Consider the following 10,968-nt stretch of genomic DNA (forward strand, 5'->3'; position numbering starts at 1 on the left):
TGCAAATTAACAAAATTGTAAAAGTTTTTTCAAATATGTATAACATTAAAAGTTTAATTTATTTTTATTAAATTCAATCGAATTGAATCCCAATTTTTTACATGCTTTTTAATAGCTACGCCCAAACAGCGTGTAAAATTTAGGTTTATTTGTGCAGCTTGGATGAATGCATTTGTCAGCTACTGTTATGGCAGCTGGTTGATCGAATGGTATGCATAACGACTTAGCACCCATAGCTGGAGCACCAGGCTCAGCTTCTTGATCTCTGTCAAATTAAACAATTAAGAAAAAATAATTATAAATGTATACATGTACATGCGACTGTGCTGTACTGTACTGTACTGAATACTTACCTTGCACTATCGGCTTTGATTTTATCTTCGCATGACGTTTCACCACAGAATGGAGAAAGTAATATATTCTTCTGATCTAAAAACATGCAAAAGTCGGACCAGTTCTTTGTTATTTTTGTGTGCTGAACCAAATCTGATTGTGCTTTCGCCAACATGCTATCGTGAATTGTTTCAAGAAGTTGCTGAATTTTTGAGTCGACATCATCCAAAGCTAAAATCAATTTTTCACCTGAATCGCGGCGTACTGCTACAATTTGATTTGCTTTCATATCTTTAGGTCCGACTTCAATACGAATAGGAACACCTTTTAATTCCCAATGATTGAATTTCCAGCCTGGAGAGTAATTATCACGGTAATCTCCTTCGCAACGTATACCTTTCGCACTCAATTGTCTTTCGAGATTTTTACATGATTGCATTAATTGTTCCCGTTCATCTTCTTTCGTGTTAACAGTAATTCCACATGGTACAATGATTGCTTGAATGCACGCTATATGTGGCGGCAAAACCAATCCTTGATTATCAGAATGAACCATAATCATAACACCAATAGTACGCGTTGTTATACCCCATGAATTCTGCCATGCAAATTCTTTTTGCTGAGTTTCCGGATCTTCGAAAACGATTTCAAACATTTTTGAAAAGTTTTGTCCTAAATGATGGCTTGTTGCGCCCTGAATTGCACGACCTGAAGCAGATATAAATGCTTCAACTGTAGTTGTGTAATCACCACCTGCAAATTTCTCCTTTTCCGTTTTTCGTCCTTTAACGACTGGTATTGCCATGAGATTTGTGTAGACTTGTGCATACAATTCTAATATATCTAAAACTTCTTTTTCAGCTTCGGATTTGTTTGCAAAAGCGCTATGTCCCTCTTGCCAAAGAAATTCTCGTGTACGTAAAAATGGTTGCGGATGTTTAAATTCCCAACGCTATCAAAATAAGAAGATAAGAAATAAGTTGGTACATGGAGCAGATTGCATATTGCATATTGCAGATTGCAGAAATTGACTTATAACTTACGACTACGTTATTCCATTGATTTAGGCGAATCGGTAAATCACGATATGACTGAACCCATTTTGCATATGCAGGATACATAACTGTTTCAGACGTTGGACGTACTGCAATTGGCTCAGCTAAATCAGACTCACCGGATTTAGTAACCCAAGCTACTTCAGGTGCAAAGTCAGCAATATGCGTTTTCTCCTTTTCTAAAGCTGCTTTTGAAACAAACATCGGGAAATAACATTCTTTTACCCCCATTTTTGTTATTTCGCCATCAAACCAAGATCTTATATACTTCCAAATAGCAAATGACCAATGTCGTAGAATGTAACAGCCGGAAACGTCATAGTATTCAATAAGTTCACCTTTGGTTATAACCTAAAAAATTTAAATTGAGATATATAGAAAAAGTTATTAGATTTAACTAGAAATTAAGTCTTACTTGTGTGTACCACTCAGGCAGATTGTCTTCTTTGGTTGCTTCAAGGCCTAAACGAGTTTGTTTCTTAGCAGCGCCAGTTGGTATTTCCGTTTTCGAGGCATTTTTTAATTCAGTTTTTTGGGTCTTAGTAGCTTTTTCAGTGGTTTTCTTTGCAGAACAACTGAAAAAGCTACTTTCACTTTGTGTATTTGTTGCACTCTGTCCAGGTTTCCAGTCTTTGCCAGTTGATGACTTGTAGACTGCCTTGAGTTCAAGCAGCTTTTTGACTTCGACGTCGATTTCAGCTTTTGGTGCCTTTTTATTTTTAAGAATGCGTACAAAATCGCCTTGGTTAACTATTTTCTTATCCAAATCGGATTCGTTCTGTTTTTTTGACAATGGAGCAACCTTTTATTAAAAAAAATATATATTTAATTTTAATTTAAAAATAATAGTTGATGTATTTTATGTGTTTAATGAGTGATTTCCATAATTTTAATATTGTATACGTCAGCATTTAACACGTTAACGTGTTTGTCAACGTTTCTTTACAAAAACTATCGTCATACCTTCCGCGACCAGCCTCTAACCGTCTTCGCAAGCAGACCAAATTATGAGCTAAAAACTTCGCTAAGCAAACACACAACATACAACACACGTCGCAATGAAAGCCAAACAAAATCTGTGCTCTGTAGTGCTGCAGCGTGTAAGACGAACAAACACCAACAAATTAATAACAACAAATGCTGCTGCTTATGCTCGTGCAAAAGAGAGAGAAAGAAGAGAACCGTTTCCGATAAGAGAATGTAGTGGACTTTTTTATTAGACATCAAACTGGTTTTGTAAGAGCAAGTGCAGCACTAGGAAAGAAATATACTTAACCAATAATGATTTTTGAAATATCATTAAGCGCGGAAATTGTGTTGGTATTTCTAATGAAAATATGGTAAATCATCACTTAATATGAAAATTGCGGTTTGAGATACATCACATCCAACGGTAAACACAACCACACACATATATATCTGTAATTCATTTAGGTCCAGTATAACAACACCTATTCTTTTCACAGTTCCAGAGTTACTCGTCTACAACCACTAATTGCCGCTTCCCACACCCATTGGGCCTTCATGTCAGCTCTAGCGGTTGAAGAACGCACGGAATAACACAATAGAGAAATAACATTATTAAAAATAATGAAAAATAATTCAATAAAATAAATCTATGGCATTTTGTAGTTCCTATAGTTTTAGTACATAAAATGGACTTATTTTACCAAGTATATAAAAGTGGCCGCGGAGATCTTAACCCAAAGCTTTAATAACAAATAAATATTGCTTTGATTTTCAAAGTTCGGTGGTCAACGTTTGATGCATTGCTGCATAAAATTTTTATTCGTTATGTTAGCGTATATATGTTATTCAGAGTTGGATTACTCCATTTATTAACAGAAGCTACCCAACAAAACGCCGAAACTGAATTAGTAAAACGAAAGAATACTCTTTCTTTTGCCTCTCATTTTTTCTTATCATTTCTTAAGTAGACAATGTTGTGTTATACGGATTGTTTTTCTTTACTTACGATCAAGAGAAACATTAACTATGCCTTAGCTTTTACACTCACTACAGTAAATAACGGCTTCAACTACAGTAAATAACTAGTCGAACTTCAAGCTGGGTCACCACAATACGTTAGATGTATATAGTATGTCTATTGTTCATATCATAATAACAATTGCAAATTTACTTACGTTTTTATTTGTGTCTGTTGCAGTTGCAGCATTAATTTTCAAACCAGAAGATGGCATATCTTTCGTATGTCCATCAGGAATGGAGAATAGCACAATTGGTGATGTGACACCACTGTAAACACTTGGCGGGGCGTATGCATTATCGACTTTAAAGAAACCACGACGTTGCAATTGTATAATATCGCCTTTTTTACATTTCTTTAATTCTGGATCACCTAGCATTTCAACTTCTTCCTGTTTATTAGAGGTTTAAAAATTAACTATATAGACCCACTTAGTTCATATTAAAATATTCCGTTCACTTACCCGAGTCTTGTGCCCTATAAATTGTTTAAAGTCTTCATCTTTTCCCAGTACCGGTTTACTTATGATGTGATCGAAATATATACAGAAAGTTGGTGGGTACTCTCGTACATCATTTTCAACAGCTAACCAAGTAAGTTTTAGCGTTTTCTTGAAGTCCTTATTATCCAAATTTAACGAAGCATCAATGGAAGTGATTTTACCATTTGTATCTTTATTTATTTTATTTATCAAAAGATTTCCCCAGTTAATAAAAGTAGTGTTTTCTCCTTCCTTCAGCGCTTCTGCATCGACTTGGTCAATATAAATTTGTGGTGCGAGTGTTATTGATTTCTTGCCGAGACTTTCATTTTTGGGATGCACAGGTACTTCTATACGTTCAGTTTTTGCTCCAGCTACATTAACTAATACACGATTGTTATATTCCAAGGCAGTGTATCGCGGTGCAATCGGATCAATAACCTTTTTATTAAATGCCCATATTTTATCCCAATTCATAAACACTACAGACTTACTGGATCCCTGTGCTATAATAAATTCCTTAAGACCCTCAACTGTCATACCACGACGTATGATTCCTCTAACAGTAGGAAAACGAGGATCATCCCTAATTAAAAGTTAAAAAATTTACTTTCAGTACGTACATCAACATACTTTAAATTCTGTTAATATTACCATCCATCAACAAGTCCAGAATCAACGAACCAGGTTAATTTACGTTTCGACAGAACAGTGTTAGTCATATTTAAACGGCTGTACTCCCATATATATGGCTTACGAAGTTTTAATGCATCAATGAACCAGTAGAATTGTTCATCGCGATCGTGGTATTCCATTGTGCGTAAAGTATGTGTAACATTTTCAATTGCATCAACTATGGGACATGCAAAATCATATGTTGGATAAACCCTTAAAAGAAAATAGTAAATAAATAATGCATTAGTTTGTCTTGAAAAATAATTACTTATATTTTGTGCCAGTTCGTGGATGAGGTTCATTTTTACAACGATAAATAGTTGGATCACGCATACAACCATTTGCAGATTGCATATCGATTTTCGCTCGGACACAACATTTCTGCCCATATTCAGTACCCTTTATCATTTCCTGCCACATCGACATGTTTTTCTTGGCATCTAATAAAAGAAAAGGAAATTTAAAATAATAAATTTTTTTCGGTATTTGTTGTATTTCAGTACCGTTAGTGCGATTGTGAGATTCTACTCTTTGTTCACGTTCAAGTTTCATCTGATCTGGTGGTGTATCATCCACATATGCTTTATCATTGTTAATCATTTGCTCGCAGTATGTTAGCATAAGGTCGAAGTAATTTGATGTGTGCGTAAACAAATCTGGTTTTATTTCCAGGAGCTCCAAATCGCCCAAAATAACATTTTCAAATTCAACTGTTTCTTTAGCTGGATTTGTATCATCGAATCGCATAATTAAAGTACCATCAAATGCTAGAGCATAATATTGATTAAGAAGAGCGGCTTTGGCGTGTCCTATATGCAAAAATCCTGAAGCTTCTGGTGGAAAACGAACTATAACTTTTCCCATTTCTGCACCCGGCAAATCAACGAATTTTCCTTCTTGTTTACGTTCACTTGTTTTTGAAGGTGTTGTCTCGCGATCCTTTACTCCATTAGTACGATTGATGCGTTTGACAGATGAACGAGCTTCTTCCGGTAAAGTGGTTAAAACTTTTTGAATAAGTGGTTGTGCTGATATCAAATCGTACCAGCGCTGGACATGTTGTGGTATACCTTTAGCACTTAAGAATTCGTAACGTGAGTGCATTTCATTAAATAACGCAAAATCTGCTATTGTTAGTTTGTTTGAAACTAAAAATGTTACCGGAGCTATGGATTTATCTAGAAAAGACATTGCCCACGAAATGTCTTCCTCGCAGGTAAGCGAAAATGATAGCCAGTGATCTATTTGTGTACGCTCGATTGCAGTTTCTCCATATAATTTATAGTCAGGAGCTGCACGAGCAAGTGCACGGAGTACGTCATTATTTGAATGACATACTAAACGGCGATTTCCCGGCAACTCTAATGAAGTTTCGTTCCCCCAAACGATTTCGACAGGTACGGCATCATTGATTAGATGAGCAGTAGCAAGACCACCTGTTGTAATTAATAAATATGAATATTTAGAATTTCACAATTAATGATGCAATTCTATAATAACATGATCATACGCATGTTGCATTGCTGCGTTTGATGCAAAAAAAAAGCATTTAACCTAAAAAATAAAAATGCGTTGCTAGTGTCTTCAACTTATTTACTTACTAATAGGTGGATTATTAACATTTGCAGTTAATTTAATAGACATATTTGCCACGCTTTTATTTATTTGAGGTATACAATCACAATTAATATTGTCGAGATACAGTTTTTAGCAACGTCTTTTATACACCGTGTGCACAATATTGAACAGACTAATAACATGAGAACAGTTTTGACATTTGCAATTGTGAACAGATGGAACAAAACTATTCTTCACGAAACGAATACAATTGATACCAGTAGCAAAATTAAGAGCGTATATAAATATTATAAGCTTGGTGAAATAATGTAACCTGCTATCAGCTTGAGCATGATATAGACAATGCTATGCAAACGAAATATGCGCTTTGCTATACACATTGAAACAAGCTGTAATTTGTTAAAATCTATTCAAAACAAACATTAAAAATTTGAAAATGCCGAAGTGAGTAAATTTTTAATAAATTTCTTTAATAATAGTTTGGTACATATTAATAACTAAAATATGATAAATTTTTAAAAGTATTTATTAAATTTATCAAATACGCGAAACCAAATACAACAAGAGAAACGTCAAAATTAATCTCCAATGTATAATGTAAACGGTGTAGATTAAAAATGCAGATTAACTTTACCTCGTTCAAAAGTGTTCAACATATTTTAAAAGTGCTGCCAATTTCGTTCAACCAGAGTTAATAGATCTTTTCGCTGGCTCGCAAATATGGTGCAATGCTGGCCTATATTCGTTACGGGAGACATTGGCCATCTGTCAAGTATTATGTTTTGGCAAATAGTAAAATACAAGCAAATTACATTTTGTATAAAAATAAATAATTGATATAAACTGAAAATTAAAATGAATACAGAATTTTCAAATTTATGAGATTTTTAAATTTTTGTTTACATATGATTTTTGGCATGTCATTGCAATATTTGTTGGAATTTACAATGAAGGTTCACAATAGTTCACTTATTGCGTTGGTAACGTTTTTTTTTACTGGCCGATGTGTTCGACCAGTATACCAAGGTAGTGCCAGTATAGGCCAGCAGCTTGCTGTTTGCCGTACTTGTGAGCTAGCAAAAAGGCCTAATGTTATTTTTTTCTTGCTCTGAATGAAATAATTACGGCTAATATATGCACTCATGCCCTTTTATTTACCAATTAAATATTTTAGCAAGATTTTGACGTGGTAAATTAAAAATGTGAAGCATTCTAATTGTTATCTCCTGATGTTAGCTTTCAGGAACGCAAAATTGGTGAAAACTAATAAAAACTTGTTGCAGTTTTATATTATAAGTATCGAAATAAAAATTAATGCAAAATAATACTATTTTTTGCATATGAGAAAATATTTTTTAAAAATACTTTGTATTCTTGAGAATAGGTTTATTTAGAACTCAGGTGGCAGCATTGCTGTGGACAGCTGGACAATACTTTTTAATGCGGATTTGCTTACTATACGTGATATATGAGTCTTTTATATCTATAAAAATTAAGTCATTTCTTTTAAATTTTTTTACTCTTCTATATTAATAAACTGTTAATTTGAGAAAATGGTAAGTGTAGAATAATTGCATTTCATATCTAACTAAAACTATATGTATATATTTACATGTCAACACAACTGGTTACTGCATATGGGCATTTTTCCAAATATATATGTATACACAATTTTCCAATTCTAGATGCTCTTCATGTTATTGTTTAGCCGACAAGGCAAATTAAGATTGCAGAAATGGTATGGTGCATATGCTGATAAAACGAAGAAAAAAATAACACGTGAATTGGTTACTACGATACTGGCCCGAAAGCCTAAAATGTGCTCATTTTTGGAGTGGAAAGATTGCAAAATTGTTTATAAACGGTAAATTCAATAAAATAGAAAATAGTTAAAATCACTTATTCAAATATTTAAATTTCAATAGTTATGCTAGTTTATATTTCTGTTGTGCGATTGAACAAAATGACAACGAATTATTGTTTAGCCGACAAGGCAAATTAAGATTGCAGAAATGGTATGGTGCATATGCTGATAAAACGAAGAAAAAAATAACACGTGAATTGGTTACTACGATACTGGCCCGAAAGCCTAAAATGTGCTCATTTTTGGAGTGGAAAGATTGCAAAATTGTTTATAAACGGTAAATTCAATAAAATAGAAAATAGTTAAAATCACTTATTCAAATATTTAAATTTCAATAGTTATGCTAGTTTATATTTCTGTTGTGCGATTGAACAAAATGACAACGAATTATTAACGTTAGAAATTATACATCGTTACGTGGAATTGTTGGATAAATATTTTGGAAGCGTGAGTTGTATATTATATGTTAATGTATATTAATTTTTTTTAATGTAATGATTTACACTATTACTATTTTATCAACAATTGTTCTGAACTTTAATGTGGAATGTCTTAAAATAATTTATTTTCATAATTTAGGTTTGCGAATTGGACATTATTTTCAATTTTGAAAAAGCTTATTTTATATTAGATGAATTGTTAATCGGAGGTGAAATACAAGAAACTTCGAAGAAAAATGTTTTAAAAGCAATCGCTTCACAGGATTTATTACAAGAGGTCAGTACAGCTGAACAGTATGATTTGTAAAATACGTGTGTTTCCAAATGTAATGAAAACGCGTAAATATATTTGGTGTTTATTATTTTAATCACAGTTTAGTTTCGAAAAAGTAACCAAATAACAGAAAAATTCATATATATATATATGTATAGATATATATATATATATGTTTTATATATTATACATATGGATGTGTATTGTTTTTATTTATTTATGATTGATTGTAACGCGTATGCTGCATATTTTGTTAAATTGTTTTAAATATTAACTTTTATTTAATTTTATTTATTTTTTAATTATGCATACAAACGAATTAATTTCTACTACCACAAAACGACACAATTCAACTACTTTTATTTAACGCTACATACTACATACTACGACTACAACTACCAATACTAAAATTTGTCTAATGTTAACAGAAGGAAGAGTACTTTTATACTCTACAATAATTTGAACGTTTTATTTTTGTTTTATAATTGGTTAAGTGTAATTTTTTTATATGTAAAAATGCATGTATCCAGCGAAGCAGTGGTAACAATTTAGTTTATATTTAGGTTAATTCATGTTGCAATCAATCTTGCCACTAAAAATTTTACAGTATTCGACTTGCCATAAAAAACAAGCGCTGTTAAATTTATTTTGCTGTTATTGTATAATTTTTTAAATACGTAAACTCAAAGAATCTGTTAGCATTTGTAAGAACGCTTCTTGTTCACTTTGTATGTCTTATGTATAACCAGCGTCCGTCCTAAGTAATTGTAATGTGTTTTCTTTTAACATTTTGTTGCTACTGCATTATTCCTATATGGTTAATTAGTTATTTATTATACTGTGCAATATAATTTTTTAGGGTATTTTTAAGTTTTGCATGATAATTTTTTGGAAACATTTAATTTGTATTAGTGCTGTTCATATTCGAATTTACGAAGTATTCGAAGAAATTCGAATATTCGAATAGTAAACGAAGTCTTCGAAGTTGAAAAAAACTTCGAAGTTTTTGTGAATTTTTGTTCTCGAAGTCTTCGAAGTTTAAATGTAGTGAAAAACTTCGAAGACTTCGAAGACTTCGTATGCAAAAGGTAAAGTGAGAGCGCAAAATGCAAACAAACGTGCATCACACAAATTATTTGAGGGATGAAAGCATTTGCTTCGTTTGTACGGTTTTATGTTTTTTTTTGGTATTCTATGCAGAAAATTAAAAACATGTTTTTTTGTTTTATTTTATTACATAAAATTTATTTTATTATTAAATATGTATTATAATATATATTATTATTAAACATGTTATTATTAAATATTATTTATATTAAATAAAAAATTTACATTTTAAATAACTTATATTTATTATTTATATTTAAAAAATCATATTTGAGAAAATTTTTAATATAATATAAAATATATACGTAATAATATGAAAATATTGATATTGATGGATTTTATTAGTAATGGAAATTTTATAAAAGTTTTCATTTTCCTTTTAAAAAAAATCACAAATTAAAACCTTGAAAATTAGTTATGAAAAAATGAGTTTTGCTCATTAATGCATAATTATTTGACCTGTATGAGCTGTGATGATCACACAGGTAAGCACAAATTTATTTTTGCATAATAAAATTTTGAATGTTTTGTTGTAGTTACAGTTATTTTACTGTTTATGGAAAAATTTTAAATCCCTTATTCTAGGAAAAGAAATACATAATATTATAAGGAAGTATCTAAATAAAATGTAAATTAGTGTATAAGCAAAATTGTATAAAAGAAATTCCATCAAATTTTCATGTATTTTATATTATATTAAAAATTTTCATAAATATAATTTTTTAAATATAAATAATAAATATAAGTTATTTAAAATGTGAATTTTTTATTTAATATAAAAAATATTTAATAATAACATATTTAAAAATAATATATATTATAATACATATTTAATAATAAAATAAATTTTATGTAATAAAATAAAACAAAAAAACATGTTTTTAATTTTCTGCATAGAATAACAACAAAAACATAAAACCGTACAAACAAAGCAAACGCTTTCATCCCTCAAATAATTTGTGTGATGCACGTTTGTTTGCATTGTGCGCTCTCACTTCACCTTTTGCTTACGAAGTCTTCGAAGTCTTCGAAGTTTTTCACTACATTTAAACTTCGAAGACTTCGAGAACAAAAATTCACAAAAACTTCGAAGTTTTTTCCAACTTCGAAGACTTCGTTGAAATGCGAATATTCGAATATTCGAAGAACTTCGAATTTTTAAAAACTTCGAATA

At 31.2% G+C, this 10,968-nt stretch overlaps 2 protein-coding genes across 6 annotated transcripts; one reads left to right on the plus strand and one right to left on the minus strand.

Annotated features, from left to right (window-relative positions):
• Positions 1–6: 6 nt before the first annotated feature.
• Positions 7–6,931, minus strand: LOC119683309 (bifunctional glutamate/proline--tRNA ligase-like). 2 transcript variants are annotated; one of them, XM_038096958.1, is made up of 10 exons: positions 6,744–6,931; positions 5,035–5,967; positions 4,800–4,971; positions 4,511–4,744; positions 3,839–4,442; positions 3,533–3,766; positions 1,804–2,190; positions 1,377–1,739; positions 354–1,285; positions 7–265 (listed from the first exon to the last, which is right to left on the minus strand). In XM_038096958.1, the coding sequence occupies exons 1-10, from the start codon at positions 6,763–6,765 to the stop codon at positions 109–111; spliced, it is 4,038 nt and encodes a 1,345-aa protein (XP_037952886.1). In that variant the 5' UTR covers positions 6,766–6,931; the 3' UTR covers positions 7–108. The 2 variants fall into 2 exon arrangements, with proteins under 2 accessions (XP_037952886.1, XP_037952885.1); XM_038096957.1 differs by lacking the exon at positions 6,744–6,931 and adding an exon at positions 6,133–6,319.
• A 577-nt stretch (positions 6,932–7,508) lies between these two features.
• On the plus strand, positions 7,509–9,545 carry LOC119683311 (AP-1 complex subunit sigma-2-like). Of its 4 annotated transcripts, XM_038096961.1 has the most exons (6): positions 7,514–7,665; positions 7,795–7,973; positions 8,035–8,250; positions 8,312–8,420; positions 8,553–8,690; positions 9,116–9,452. In XM_038096961.1, the coding sequence occupies exons 1-6, from the start codon at positions 7,663–7,665 to the stop codon at positions 9,143–9,145; spliced, it is 675 nt and encodes a 224-aa protein (XP_037952889.1). In that variant the 5' UTR covers positions 7,514–7,662; the 3' UTR covers positions 9,146–9,452. The 4 variants fall into 4 exon arrangements, with proteins under 4 accessions (XP_037952890.1, XP_037952891.1, XP_037952889.1 ...); XM_038096962.1 differs by lacking the exon at positions 8,035–8,250 and having other exon boundaries at positions 7,509–7,665; positions 9,116–9,545; XM_038096963.1 differs by lacking the exon at positions 9,116–9,452 and having other exon boundaries at positions 7,509–7,665; positions 7,795–7,825; positions 8,103–8,250; positions 8,553–8,812.
• Positions 9,546–10,968: the final 1,423 nt, after the last annotated feature.

Source organism: Teleopsis dalmanni, chromosome 2 (genome assembly GCF_002237135.1).
Source record: "Teleopsis dalmanni isolate 2A chromosome 2, ASM223713v2, whole genome shotgun sequence".
Lineage (NCBI taxonomy): Eukaryota > Metazoa > Arthropoda > Insecta > Diptera > Diopsidae > Teleopsis > Teleopsis dalmanni.

Excerpts from the sequence above, each read along its gene's own strand:
- LOC119683311 (XM_038096961.1), top strand. Across the intron at positions 8,251-8,311 it reads TGCAAAATTGTTTATAAACG|TTATGCTAGTTTATATTTCT; the intron begins GTAAATTCAATA and ends AAATTTCAATAG. Across the intron at positions 8,691-9,115 it reads CACAGGATTTATTACAAGAG|AAGGAAGAGTACTTTTATAC; the intron begins GTCAGTACAGCT and ends TAATGTTAACAG.
- LOC119683309 (XM_038096957.1), bottom strand. The coding sequence starts at position 6,175 with ATGTCTATTAAATTAACTGCAAATGTTAATAATCCACCTATTA. Across the intron at positions 4,745-4,799 it reads CGAACTGGCACAAAATATAA|GGTTTATCCAACATATGATT; the intron begins GTAATTATTTTT and ends TTTTCTTTTAAG. Across the intron at positions 266-353 it reads ATCAAAGCCGATAGTGCAAG|AGATCAAGAAGCTGAGCCTG; the intron begins GTAAGTATTCAG and ends TTAATTTGACAG.